Here is a 15776-nt window from a genome sequence, read left to right as displayed (position 1 = left end):
ACGTGACTGAGTAAGATGAGCTCATGAGGCTCATTTCCAGGGACGCCGGTTTGTTCACATTAATGACCGATTAGAAAACGGATTTGAGCAATGAGGCTTGGAATGTGACCGCAGACACTGACAAGTCGCTTAATTTGTCTTAGCACTGTAAAAAATAAATAAATAAACCTCTACTAAAACCTGACAAGTTTGACAAGGATTCAAATAAGGAGTCTTTTGTTACAGGAAAAACACAATCTGATGGAGAGAAGTGATAAATGCAGCAGTTACAGGGCAGAAACAAAACAACCTGACAATTGGTGTGTAGTTTATACACTGATCAGGCATAACATGATGACCACCTCCTTGTTTCTACGCTCATTGTCCATTTTATCAGCTCCACTTACTATATAGGTGCACTTTGTAGTTCTACAGTTACAGACTGTAGTCCATCTGTTTCTCTGATACTTTGTTACCCCCTTTTACCCTGTTCTTCGGTGGTCAGGACCCCCATGGATCCTCACAGAGCAGGTACTATTTAAGTGGTGGATCATTCTCAGCACTGCAGTAACACTGACGTGGTGTGTGGTGTGTTAGTGTGTGTTGCGCTGGTCTGAGTGGATCAGACACAGCAGTGCTGCTGGAGTTTTTAAACACTGTGTCCACTTACTGAACGATTTGGGGAAAATATCTAATTTCGATTTTTCAAACACTGCAACTACAATTCACACTGTGATTTATTTATTTTTTTTATAAATTAAGTTTATTTGAATCCTTGTCAAATTTGTCAGGTTTTAGCAGAGTTTTTTTTTTTTTTTTTTTTTTTTTTTTTGCAATGACTTTGGCTCTGAGTCAAATTAAGCAACTTGTCAGTGTCTGCTGTCATACTCCAAGCCTCATTGCTCAAATCCGTTTTCTAATCAGTCATTAATGTGAACGAACCGGCTTTTCCACAGTTTACCTTATATCTCAATTTTTTATCTTTATATATATATATATATATATATATATATATATATATATATATATATATACATACACACATACACATACACACACACACAAACACACACACACACAACTTTTCTGGCTTGAGTCTCAACCCGTGAACAGTGCGCCAAACTGCAAGCAAGTTGTGGTTGTGATGTCACAACATGTGGAGGTTACTGCCTACAGGCAGTTCACATTTCTGTTCATGTACATACTTAAAGATGGTTCTTCAAGGGTTCTTTAGTAAAGATAACGGTTCTATATAGAACCATAAACACTCAGTCACTTGCATACTTATAAAGTTCTTTGCATGATGAAATGGTTCTTTAAATGTATGGACATTGTGTTGTATACGGTTCTATATAGCACATGTGAGAAGGGTTCTATCTAGCAACAAAATGTTCTTCTATTGTTTTATGCTTGACATTGTAACGATAGCAGAACCCTTTTTGATGCTGTACAGAACTATACACAATGCATTTTCCTTCAATTAGAGGAACAAATTCAACATGCAAAGAACCATTTAAGCATGAAAATGGGTCTTTGAGTGTTCATGTTTCTATATAAAATAATGTCTTTACTAAAGAACCATCTTTAAAAACCTTAAAGGACTTCATCTTTGAGTGTAGGCTATAATTAAAAAAAAAAACTGCAGCGGTTTGTCTTAACTTGTGATTTCGATATAAAAGCGATTAATCTGCCATCCCGATGTCAGAACATGGAAATCACCAAAGACCAAAATCGGAATTGAAGACCCCCATAGTAGTGCATACTGGTCAAATCTGAATGAATCACGTAAATACTCAGGCGACGGAAAACCAACACTGCAAAAGCATCTGTCATATTTCCATGGTTCTTTTCCCATCACTGGTCCCTGGAAACAGGAGCGCTTGTTCAGTTGAGTTGAGTTCAGCATGGGGTGCTTACATTTTTTGCCATAAAAACCTACAAAATTCAGTCAGAAGGGGTCAGACACCCAGTCATTTCATTAACCATTAAAGTTTAAAAAGTTGTGCAGCACATCTAAGCCTTCAGGGAATGCACTTTGGACATGGATACTGCAGACATAAACCCTGACAGTAGCCAAGATTAATCTGCAGGCATCCTGCTCTTCTATAGGTCACAGAATACATTAAATGAGAGCAGGACTGAAGGGTTGCACCATCTCCACCCTCTCTGTCCTGAGCCGAGTTCCCAAAAGCAATATGTAATGTCCTGGACAGTGCCGGCCTTATACAACAGTTTCGGTCCCAATTGCTGTTAATTAGGAATCTGCATTCTTTGCCCCCTTTTCTTTCGTGCCGCATTATTTCCGTACTATTTGTCATGGAATCCGCTGCACTAACCCCCTCTGGAGAAACAGAAACACACAGTGCTGCTATTTGTTTTGTTAGGATGCAGGTTCCAAGGAAAAGTGCCTTGTTTTATTTGCAAGTCTGAGTATCACGGATGAAAATGAACTTGTTGCAGCTCGAAAGGTACTTCGTCTTCATTAGTGTCTCGTAAATGTTTATCAATTAATGTTTCCACTGTCAACGGGCAGATTCATTAGTAGATAACTCAGTATAAATATAGACATAAATACAGAGAGAATTTTTTCTGCACATCATGCAGGACATGCGTGATCAGTCATCACAGCCTGCACTCTGCTCTCCATCTGCAGACGGTAATTTGGACTCTTTACTACCTGCAGGGGTGCACAATATGTCTTTGTACATCGTTATCGTGAAACTGGCCTTTGCAGTGCTGAAGCTGTAGAAGCCTGCAATATGCAAATGAGCTCTCAAGCCCATCACAATGCTTTTACTGTGTGCTGCCGGGTCTGAATGATACAATATTTTATGGCCAATATGATATTAATTTGAAGGAGCTTAACAAATCTGACATCCAGTAATAGCGAATACAATGTTCTACTATTTTAGATTAAAACTGCATATTTCAATAGTTTTAGTTAAACAGTGCTTTATACTGGCTAATATTAATTGTCAGTTCTCAGTTGTCATACTTCTTAAACTTAAATATTTGGGTTAGGGTTAGGGTTAGGGTTATATATATCACCATTACTTCTATTTGTAAAAAATAATTTTTGTTTATTATAATGTCTAGGACCCAGTCCCATTTCTATTTTTTACCCCTACCCCTCGTTTTCTAGTATCTCCTTGCCCCTTGGAACTTGGTACATGGTAGTGGTTGAGATCTCCCCTCTGAAATGAGAGCCTCAAATAAACAGAGCATCACTTCATAAACAGCTACTACCGCTGCTCTGTAGGTGACCCTGCCCGTCTGCAGTGACAGCAGAGGGGGGTAAAGTTCAGCTCCTCACTGCTGGGCTTTAGTTACATTTAGAGATCATATGCCTTCAAGGGGGGGGGGCAATTATTTATCATCAACCAAAACTAATTCTTCAGTGATATGAAGCTGAGGTCAGATATTCTCCAGATTCTTTTCCTAATTTTCCCGTTCCACCTTAAATGGAGCAACATTCTGGTGATTGAGGTGTCAGAGCTGCTGGACTATTTAAGGTGGAATGGTGGAATTAGTTTAATGCAACATTAAACTAAGATAAAGCAGTGGTTATCATATTTTTTAACAGAGAAAATTCTCACATTTGTGGGTTTCTTTGGTCTCTTTTTTTCTTATATCACTCTGTTTGGAATCTCTGAAAAACCTCAGTTTGAAGGTCCATGTATCCCCAAGACTTCACCCCTCAATCTCAACATGAATCGGGACACCCTACCCCTTGATGTGTACGCGTAAAACAGAGGGCTAAGGGCTCAGTGGTAGGGGCAAGGGGTGAAATGTCGACTGGGCCTCACTGCCATGAATTGTCTAAGGTTTTATTTAATTGTCTAGGTTTTATTTATGTCAGAAGAAAGCAATTATGAATCCCAGGGATCCCAGAAACAAAAAGTTACAATCATTACTAATAACATTCAATATTATCAGCCAACTGATTTAGATCGGTCAGGCTCTAGTGCATCTGTGAACACCCTGACCAATAACAGTTCCAGATCAGTGCTTCTGTGGGTGTTTTGATGAATCAAGGTATTCACACAATCCAACAAAAGAAAATGATTTAGAAATAATGTAGGCCAATAATGTCACGTTATCAATTCGCCAATATGCTGTAAGGCATATCACAACTGCACTATGTAGCATTCTAATCCCAGTACCACTACTCTGTTTATACCATGAAGCCCTACTGTACAGAAACTTCAAGTCAAACACCTTGTCTGGACATCTGGACAGTCACATTTAGATGACAGCCAGTTATATTTAGATGATAAACAGTTATAATGAATGATGGTCCTTTAAACATGCTATGAATGGTAGTACCAAACCCCTGCCTCACAGAAAGAACCCGCCAATCTGCAGGCGTCACACAACATCTATCATTAAACAGACGCACACTGACACATTACTCCAACTACAGGAGGCAGAGTCCATCACATGACTAGTGCATTCCAGCAGGATTTAGTAGTGAGGCCTAATATTACCTGGACATCAGACCACTTCAGGCTGCTCTTTGCAATACAGCGTCTTCTCAAGAGGGATGAGAAGCCGCATTTTAATATAACATGAAGATGAGTGCGATTTACCAAGAATAGGATTTTTTTTCTTTTAAAAGTATATGAACATCGTAGAAGTATGTTTATTAGCTCTGAGCACCAAAACCTTGACTAAAGCTGGCTTTACACATGGAAACCTTTATGAAATTCAATGAAACTTTATTGTAGCTGCTTGAATCTTAAACTAAATTTAATTTAACTTCAATCTCAACAGTTTCATGAAAGAGCCAATCATAAAGCATCATACTGAGCCATTACTTAAAAATTTTATGAAGTGTTTATGGTTTATGGCTGCTTAAACATGCATTTTAAAAGGCTTAGCATACATAGAACATCAAAAAAAGACAAATATATATGAAAAAAAATCCTAGCTTGACAAATACAAAGATCAAAAAGATCAAAAAGATCAAAAGATCAAAATAAAATGCTGCAAATATGCAACTGTTAATATAGCATCACAGATGAGGTTATGTATTGTGAAAATGACCCCACATATTAAATATACAAGTGAATAATTTCTGAAGCAATTGAGTGTGTTGCACACAACTTAAGATTGTTTCAGAATTGCTTAGTATAGCTGGCAAATTGCACGGAAATGATGTTGCACCCAACATGCAAGTTGCATGAAAGTTTCACCATGTAAGGCCAGCTTAAAACCTGCTGATGGTGTTAATTATTCATCATAGGCTCATAAGGAATGACTTGCTTGACAGACACAGTTTTCAACAGATGGTTTCAGTATCCATTTAGCATGAAAAGCGCATTTACAAACTGGTCACCTGCATGTAAAGACTTCCAGATGAGCTTCACTGAAAAGGAAAGTCGCTCCTTTTCTAAATGTCAACTACAGGACACAGAGCAGATATAATCAAAAGGCCTTTGAGAAACGCAATAAGATACAGCGTATCTGATTAAGTCCCTTTTTTGTGGCATTTTCAACCTCGTATGAACACTTTCATTCGCAATCAAGCAGAGCAAACAGAACTCAGCACAAGACTCATTCGGTTGTGATCAACTGCCCTTGAGAAAAGTTTACTGGCATGTTTATTTCCTTGTTTCTCATCACACAGAATATTTTCTCAGCTGCGGAATTCCTCCCCCTGCCTGGCTGGCTGGAAATTTACTCTGTTGATTTACATAGTCCCTCCTGCCGAGGAAGAACAATTGGGAAACTTCAGAGTCCAAGGTTCAGCCAGCGTGCCGTACCATCACAGCAAACAAGAAGCTGGTGGGTAATCGCCTAGTAAATGCACCAAACTACTACTTTTGGCAGGCTCTTGCCCCAGAGTGTGCCTGCCCTGCATAGACGTCCCACCAACCAATAGACCCAACACATCTGCCACACTACTAGCCAAGAAACCTCCCAGCATGAGTAAAGTTTCTGACACACAAAAATCAAGTTCTGAGCTTTAAGCCTTAAACCCTCTTTTTTGACCAGCTGCTCTGTCTACTCTACCTGCACAGTCACCACAGCCTGCAAGCTGTCTCACCTCGCAGAGGAAGCACTGTTTATCTACTTCCTCTGAGTCTCACTCTAGCACAGATCCTCGAGGCAGCAGCAGGAAGAAAAAGGAGCTCTCGCGGCACCTGTTATCCTCCTGGAGTGATGAGAGGCGTCGGACACAAATCACTCTGATCTCCCGCCCTTCCCCCTGGAGCGGCTTGCCTGCAGTTTCACTCGCGGCAAAAGTATCTAACAGCCCATCAAAGGTCTAACGCACTCTCTCACTCAGAGCACGCCTTCTAGCTTATCAGATCCAACCCCTTCTCTCTCTCTCTCTAAACTGCAGTGCTCCACTGGGGAGGTCAGTCAGCAGAAACTCCTCCCACAAATGCATTCTTTCATAGCTACTGTTGTGAGTTTTTACAGAATGAGGGGTAAAGTTAGGTTCAACCTAACAGCCGGATGTTTGTTCTCCAGCTCCTTACACTAAATTTCCAAACTGTCACCACCACTGAGCAACTTTTCAGTCACAGCTGTGACAGGAGAACAGCTAAACACCCTGGAATCAGCCAGAGATTACCCTAATACCATTGGCCAAACATGTCGTCTGATATTCAGTGTCTGACCAAATCAGACTGAGCCATATAACTGCCGCAATATCAAGTTCAGCTCAGTTTTGTCAGTTTTTGCCAGTTTTTGCCAGATCAGTATTAATGTTGTTTTGTTCCAGCCAGTCTGTAAAGCATCTTACAGCACATTTAGTTTGGCGAATGATGTTCAGTTAATTTCTGGCTGATTCCAGGTTGTTTAGCTGTTCTTCTGTCAGAGCTGCCGACTGAAAAGCTGCTCAGTGGTGATGACAGTTTGGGAATTTAGTGTCGTCTCTTCTTCAGAGTCGGACCAAATCGTCTGTCAGTCAAATGTGATCTTACAAGTGTCCATTTTCTGTTTGTGGCAAAGTAAGAAGTAAAAATGTTCAAATGGCTTGAGTGTCTCCTACAGTTGTAAAAGTCGTTGCTTAGCAATGGCATCTTAGCGGAGTGATACAGTGTTTGTGAAAAACCTGTGATGTTGGTGAAATAACAGCACGGTTAGAACTACTCTCAACCAATTTAGCTCGCGTGGCTGGAACTAACTGCTCTATAATGTGTACAATATACAATTGTCCATTCACACCTCTAGCCATAGCCCACTGACAATACAATGGGGTCTGGGGGAGTGGATATAGGCAGCTTTCCCATGCTACCAGCATACCATGGGTGTGTTTACACTGCACACAGAAGAGGATGCAGACTGCAGGCTACCTTATACTGACGGACAGAAAATCCTCTTAATCAAAATCCACAGTTTCTCCAATAACCCAATTTAACACAGCAGGTTGTGGTAACACCACACCACTTGCTGTTCCTCCTTAAACTGGACAAAATGAACTCACTTTCTGGTCACAAACTTTGCTGCCCTTGTTCTCGGTATGGTTTGTTGTAGGTTTAATAAAGTGCATATTTACAGGACTGTAGAGTCCAGCTCTCTCACTGTTCAGTTTCACAGGTAGCGCAGGTGTAATTAGAAAACTACAGCAAGTACAGGCATAATCAATATAGAATAAATGACTTTAACGCATTGCATATAAATAATGTCAGTCTTTAGATCCTCTACATCTCCCTCAAAAAAAAATAAATAAATAAAAAAATCTCTACCTTTGCTGTTCGTCTGGACTCATCCCAGCACTAACACACTGTCCTCTTACTGCACACCAACACACTTTCCACCTTACTGCACTCATTTGGTGTCCTCCCAAAAGGCCTGGGCTATTTTTATCATATTGAATTGTCAGACTTTCCTGGCGTAGCCCACAGCTGACCATATTCATTGTTATGCAAGTTTCCTGTGAAATAGACACTGGCATTTGAAACCATGTGAGGGGGGAAAACCCCAACTGAACTTTGTCAATAACTCAAATTTGACACTAACAAATTGCATGACATCCCAGACTGACTTCCAGCTCACCTCCACTATAGGCAGTATAACAGGCAATAGAGGAATGTGTCTGCCTCCTGTTAGCGTTAACCACAACTTTGGTTGAAAACTAGACACGCCTGACGCAAACACACATCTCCCAGACACCTTACTCATCACTTCATCTGCTATTGGTCAGCCTCTGTCTGGTAAACAGCTCATTGGTGCAGGAGAGATAACACCACGTGGTGCGCAGGCCAAGAGAGCAGGAGCTATTTATTCACCTCTAAAGTAAATATTGAGCCTCATATCTAACCAAAAGGACCAATACACACAAACAGGACTACACTAGGTACTGCCTGAGCCCATTTTTTTCATAATATAGTTTTTCAAACACAACCTCAACTTTGTAATAGCATTTTATGATATAGTTTTATTATATGAAATATAAATTTGTCCATAAAGTCCTCAGACTACTTTCATAATGTTTCTCTCTATAGAATTAGGGCACTAACATAGAACAAAGTGTAACAGATGCCTCATGCATGAAAGCGGTCACATTAAGTACACATGGGTGGCTTGTGACAGAGATTGTCGATGGTCCATCATCAGCACAAGGCAACCAGCATTGCAATGCATTTTAACAGCTTTCAAACAAAGGACTCCAAGCTTTTAAACCATGCATAAGAAACAGAAATGATGAAGCATCTACAGGAAACAGAAAACTGATATTGGACACTGCAGCTCAACCATGTAATGTGAGTTACTCAGTGTCCGACTATGTGCACTTCCCCATTTTGATTTACAGCTACCGATTCAGCACCATTCCACAAAACCTCTCAACAGTTATCCTCTAACTCACTGTCTTAAAAATGAATATCTGGACTGTGTTGATACAACAAATTTTGTGGCATAGCAGGTTAAAGGTGGGCGATACAGAAAACATGTATAACATCACACTACTTTTACACAAATCAAAGAAATTTACAATAAAGAAACAGACAAAACATACTAGCAAAAAGCAATTTAAATTAGTTACAACATAGTCCACATTGGTAGGATATTACATAGGAAATCCATCCTTTATGGACTTTATATTACACTTTTACATTGGAAATCCACCCATAATAGACTTTATATTACACTTTTAAATTGGAAATGCATCCATAGTAGACTTTATACTATACTTTTAAATTGGAAATGCATCCATAATAGACTTTATACAATACTTTTAAATTGGAAATGCATCCATAATAGACTTTATACTATACTTTTACATTGAAAATCCATCCATAATAGACTTTATACTATACTTTTACATTGAAAATCCATTCATAACAGACTTTATACTATACTTTTACATTGGAAATCCATCCATAACAGACTTTATACTATACTTTTACATTGGAAATCCATTCATAACAGACTTTATACTATACTTTTACATTGGAAATCCATCCATAACAGACTTTATACTATACTTTTACATTGGAAATCCATTCATACAGACTTTATACTATGCTTTTACATTGGAAATCCATCCATTATAGACTTTAAACTATACTTCTACATTAGAAATCCATCCATAATAGATTATACATAAACAATTTACACAAATTATTCTTCTAAGCCACTTCCCCTTCTGGGTTTGCAATGTCTTTTAATTTCAGTTTAACTTTTTAAGAAGGAACAAAGAAAAATTGTAAACTGGTAAAAATACATTAACCTTACAGCATAAGCATATCCCCAGTCATTAAACAAGGACTCTCAAACCACCCGGCTTTTCTTTTGATACGATACAAAGAAATACCAAAGCCAATAATCCGATACACATACAATACTGATAACTTAAAAAAGGGTGAGTTCTTTTGAACCTGTAAAAAAGTGAATATTCAAAATTATGCATGAGAGACTTTGCATAATAATAAATGAATAAACTGCCAAATAACCTGTCCATTTAGGCACAGTCTGGATCCTATGTGGAGAAGTAGCTGATTATTATGGATTGTTGTTTAACAGAACTATAAAAAACATTTCAACTCATTTTACTGTCGTCAAGTGTTATAGTATGAAATCTAACTAACTGTTTTAAACACCTCAGTGTCGCTGCTGGACTGAGAATAGTCCACCAACCAAAAATATCCAGCCAACAGCGTCCTCTGACCACTGATGAAGGATTAGACGATGACCAACACAAACTGTGCAGCAGCAGATGAGCTATCGTCTCTGACTTTACATCTACAATGTGGACCGACATGGTAGGAGTGTCTAATAGAGTGGACAGTGAGTGGACACAGTGTTTAAAAATCCAGCAGCACTGCTGTGTCTCATCCACTCGTACCAGCAAAACAAACACTAACACACCACCACCACGTCAGTGTTACTGCAGTGCTGAGAATGATCCACCACCCAAATAGTACCTGCTCTGGTTCTAACAAAGTATCAGAGAAACAGGTGGACTACAGTCTGTTACTGTACAACTACAAAGTGCACCTATATAGTAAGTGGAGCTGATAAAATGGACAAAGTGTTACGCCTGATCGGTATATTCACAATGACAATATCACATCTTCATACTGCTCACTTCAAACAGCATTCTTTTAATATGCTTTTTATAAGCTTTAATTGAATGGTCATCTCTTAAATATAATGCATTCCTATTGTGATTTTTTGTATAAGCCACACCAACCACCACACCAAAGTTTTGCTACTTCCACCAGTAGGGACTGCTCTTTTCCCACTGGTAGCAGGAGGCATTTCTTCCACCACAGGAGGCCACTTTCTCATTATCAGGCTATAAAGTGTTGCTGAATGACATCATCGCACTGCCCCTGCTGAGTGAGGGGTCCCCCCCAGGGGGACAGAGCCTCTTTGTGGGACAACCACAGAGCGTTTGGAAAATAACCTCCCCCTCAACCTTCTGGTTCAAACCAGCAGCATGAGCACACAGTTCATGTCTCCAGCATGAAGGCACTTGGCACACAATGGCCTCGTCTGGCCAAAACACATCCTTCAGAAGGTGGAGTGCCAGTCCTGAAAGCCCTAGTACTATAAACCTACATCTTACCGGGACAGTGATAGAGCCCACACACACAAGGGCTATGTCAGGTCGCCCAGTTCATTACACAGCACATTTCCTTGAAGAGCTACAAAGCTCCAGGCCACAAAGCACTGCAGGGCAAAGAAGTACATAAGCAGAAAGCTAATTAAAGTGCAGCGAAAAAAGATCTCAGGACAGAAAGGAAAGATTCTGCTGGACACAAACTGGAGTGGGTTACTTTTTGTTACCCAGCTGCTTTCTCAGCAAGACAGGCCTAGTGACACACTTTGTGACGAGAATGTATACTAATGCTGTACAACCTCAATCCCAATGAATTTTGGACGTTGTGTAAAACATCTAAAAATAAAAACAGAATACAATGATTTGCAAATACTTTTCAATCTATATTAAATTGAATACACTACAAAGACAAGATATTTAATGTTCAAACAGATACACTTTATTGTTTTTTGCAAATATTCACTCATTTTGAATTTGATGCCTGCAACATGTTCCAAAGAAGTTGGGACAGGGGCAACAAAAGACTGGGAAAGTTGAGGAATGCAACACCTGTTTGGAACATTCCACAGGTGAACAGGTTAATTGGAAACAGGTGAGTGTCATGACTGGGTGTAACAGAACATCCCTAAAAGGCTCAGTCATTCACAAGCAAGGACGGGGCGAGGTTCACCACTTTGTGAACAACTGCGTGAGCAAATAGTCCAACAGTTTAAGAACAACGTTTCTCAATGTGCAATTGCAAGGAATTTAGGGATTTCATCATCTACAGTCCATAATATCATCAAAAGACTCAAAGAATCTGGAGAAATCTCTGCAAGTAAGCGGCAAGGCAGAAAACCATCATTGAATGCCCGTGACCTTCGATCCCTTCAGGTGGCACTGCAATAAAAACTGACATCATTCTGTAACGGATATCACCACATGGGCTCAGGAACACTTCAGAAAACCATCGTCAGTGAACACAGTTCGTCGTTTCATCTACAAGTGCAAGTTACTTTTGCCATGCAAAGTGAAAGCCACATAACAACAGCCAGAAACGTTGTGTGGTCTGATGAGTCCACATTTCAAATTGGTTTTGGAAATCATGGACGTCGTGTCCTCCGGGCCAAAGAGGAAAAGGACTGTCTGGATTGTTCTCAGCACGAAGTTCAAAAGCCAGCATGTCTGATGGTATGGGGGTGTGTTAGTGCCCATGACATGGGTTACTTGCACATCTGTGAAGGCACCATTAATGCTGAAAGGTACATACAGGTTTTGGAGCAATATATGCTGCCATCCAAGTCTTTTTCAGGGATGTCCCTGGTTATTTCTGCAAAACAATGCCAAGCCACATTCTGCATGTGTTACAACAGCGTGGCTTCGTAGTAAAAGCATATGTGTGCTAGACTGGCCTGCCTGCAGTCCAGACGTGTCTCCCATTGAAAATGTGTGGCGCATTATGAAGTGCAAAATACGATAACGGAGACCCCGGACTGTTGAGCAAGTTGTACATCAAGCAAGAATAGGAAAGAATTCCACCTACAAAGCTTCATCAATTAGTGTCCTCAGTTCTCATACACTTATTGAGTGTTGTTAGAAGGAAAGGTGGTAAACATGCCCCTGCCCCAACTTCTTTGGAACATGTTGCAGGCATCAAATTCAAAATGAGTGAATATTTGCAAAAAACAATAAAGTTTATCCATTTGAACATTAAATATCTTGTCTTTGTAGTGTATTCAATTGAACATAGGTTGAAAAGGATTTGCAAATCATTGTATTCTGTTTTTATTTACGTTTTACACAACGTCCCAACTCTGCTGGAATTGGTTGTATTTACACACCATTGAAAAAACATTGTGCCTTGCCATATAGCAGAATTGGTCTAATCAGCCACAGTACATGACCGACAGTGCCATGCAGCCATGTAAATGTTGCCACGGTGATAATTGTGAGATAATATGTAATGATAACAAGAACAGTTGCATTCCTGCTTGTGTCCACTACTATGACTGGTAAGCCACTAGTAGTAACTAGTACAACCCAGTTTCCAAAAAAGTTGAGATGTTGAGTAAAATGTAAATAAAAACAAAATGTAATGCTTTGCCAATCATGTAAACCCTATATTTAATTGAAAACAGTACAAACACAATGTATCAAATGTGGAAACAGAAATGCTGTTGCTGTTTGAGAAACATATGCCAACTTTGAATTTGATGTCAGCAACATGCTTCAAAAAAGTTGGGATGGGGGAACAAAATGCTGGTTGTGTAATGATCTGAAAATCTGGTGGTTGACTGGCAATAGGTCAGTAATATAAGAGCATCCCAGATAGCGAAAATAGCAAACAGCGAAAATAGCAAAGAACCTTTTCATTTATCATCGTTTACAGTACATAATATCATTGAAAGATTCAAAGAATCTAGAAAAATCTCTGTATGCAAAGGACAAGGCTTAAAACAAACTGGCAGGCCATGATCTGCTTTGGGCCCTCAGGCAGCGCTGCATTAAAGACAGACATGGATCTACACAGTGACAGTGTCAGTGTCAGTGACACATTAGAAAGTGATGTTTCTAAACAGGGATGCCCATCAACTGTATCTGCCTTAAAAATAAATAGAAGTGAAATTAGAGTTTGCATAGAGTAACACTGCACTAATATGCTTTGGTTCATATGAAAAGGCCATTATGCATCACCTTAGCTCAGTTTTGTACACATCTCGGAATATCAAGATGCCATGTGGGTCATGGAAATATATAAAGAATTAACTTCTGGACTTCCAGGATGATTCTTGATACTGTGAAAATCAACACCTTACGTTTTGATGCAGTTGTGGAATTAATTCTTACTCTTTCAGCAGGAAAAAGGCCTGTTCCACTGCTATTCCAATGAACTGAACAGTACCTTATTGGCACATATTAATTGGGTTTTACTTCATCAGCAACCCAAGAGACGCATGACAGAATGTGTAGAGAAGAAAACAGTTTGATCTACAGAAAGTCTGTAAAGTGCTAACAACACACAGGTGAAGAGGTTATGCCCTTGGAGCACAAGCAGCTTACATCCTCATTTCTGAGATGCTCATCAATACTGTCAGCACTCCTCTTACCTCTTTTTACAGCCTAATACTAACAGTCTTATCAAAGGATTTGCCATTAGTAGTCAAAAAAAGCCACAGCTGGATAAAAACTGATGAACACTGTATATCCCTTTTGTTCAAGTTCCAGAGCTAGATCTCCAATACGCCCTGGGGGAAAGGATTCACCCGCAGGACTATGGCAGCATCAGCACTTCCATTACTTGACTGGCACGAAATTAGCCTACTTATAAATATTTATAAAGGACTTTTTCAGGCAATTTATCAAAGAAATGGCTGTTTTATGGCTTGAATGAAATGACTTTCAAATGCACTTCTCTTTGGGAATCAATAGGGATAGCAAACTGCTGCGGCTAAAGAAAAGTTGGAAGTCCTGAGCAAAGAAGAATGGAGGATCGATAAAACACTCTACAAAACTAAGGGAAATAATTAATGCAGACTGCTTCCTTCCAATGTGTAATCTGTGGTGGAACAATTACGAGGTCACCTCCATGTAGACTTCCTCACCCTAACAACCAGCAACAAGTCACACCAGACAGTCCTGGCAGCTGTGACCTCCACACTCACTTGGCACAAGTGCCTCTCAACTCCTTGCAAACAACATGCTGTTTAATGTTGCTGCCCATTCTCTGTTCGTGCCACCACCCCCCCACCACACCCCGAACACGCTCAGGCTTTCTTCGGCCATCAATTTCAACTGAGGCAGTTTAGCTAGCTGGTCACGTCCTCCTAGCAGAGGGGGCGCATTAGCAAAAACATCATGTAGCTTTTACAGCTGCGCTAGCACATATGGCATATTAGAATAAACCTCAGACAATGGGAAAGGTGCCTATTACTCAGAAAGGGGTAGAACGAGCTTTGAACATGAATTGCTTTGCTAAAGAACTCTGACAGGAACAAATGGATGGGGAAAGAAATGAAACTACAGACTAAAAATAGCACAAGCTCAAACCAACATATGCTAGGCCATGTTTAGCAACCTCAACACCTGAGCTGAGGACTGAGGTGGCTAAATGCTCCAGTGTAGCCAGTTTTGAGTCTCTGTACAGGAACACGTTCACCCATGTTGTGTAATGAGAATCTACTGTTTTTGGTCAATTGTTCTGGTGTTTAAACTCATACAAAGAACAAATAAAGTGCAGGTAAAGGCCCAGTCCTATTTCTTCTTTTTACCACTACCCCTTGTTTTCGAGTGTCACCCTTACCCCTTGAAACTGAGTTAAAGGGGTACTGGTTAAAATCCTGGCCTGACAAACTTTAAAATAAATAAATAAATATATAAAAACATTGCTTTATTAACAGCTACGAGCGCTGCTCTATAGGCGACCCTGCCCGTCCGTAGGGACAGCAGGGGAGGGTAAAGTTCAGCTCCTCACTGCTGGGCTTTAGTTACATTAAGGTCATCATATGCCTTCAAAGTGGGGGACAATTATTTATTATCACCTCCCCCACCCCAATTCTTCAGTGATATGAAGCTGAAGTTAGATATTCTCCAGATTCTTGGTCAAAATTTCCCATTCCAAATTAAATGGAGCAGCAGTTACATTTTGGGCTTCAGGCATCAGAACAGCTGGACTATTTAAGATGGAACGACAAAGTTAGCTAGCTAGCTACCGAGACATTAGCATGTTATTAGCAATTTTTTTATGCCTGTTAAGAAAAATGGCCAAAATACATTGAAGCGACATTAAACTAAGATAAAG

General features: G+C 39.9%; 1 protein-coding gene across 11 annotated transcripts in view; it reads right to left on the bottom strand.

Annotated features, from left to right (window-relative positions):
• Positions 1 to 15776, bottom strand: part of plekha7b (pleckstrin homology domain containing, family A member 7b) — a 180938-nt gene that overhangs the window by 92714 nt on the left and 72448 nt on the right. The window contains exon 1 of one of the 11 annotated variants that reach the window (XM_037545309.1): positions 7680 to 7739. The exons of 9 other annotated variants lie outside the window; for them this stretch is intronic. In XM_037545309.1, the coding sequence (XP_037401206.1) occupies positions 7680 to 7702 (23 nt within the window). In that variant the 5' untranslated portion in view covers positions 7703 to 7739. Of the gene's footprint in view, positions 1 to 6028; positions 6168 to 7679; positions 7740 to 15776 lie in introns of those variants that run through there. One more of the 11 variants, XM_037545310.1, reaches the window with a different exon arrangement.

The sequence above is a fragment of the Pygocentrus nattereri genome, chromosome 15, assembly GCF_015220715.1.
Source record: "Pygocentrus nattereri isolate fPygNat1 chromosome 15, fPygNat1.pri, whole genome shotgun sequence".
NCBI lineage: Eukaryota > Metazoa > Chordata > Actinopteri > Characiformes > Serrasalmidae > Pygocentrus > Pygocentrus nattereri.
Note: the sequence above shows the minus strand (reverse complement) of the source record. Positions and strands in the feature narration are given on the sequence as shown.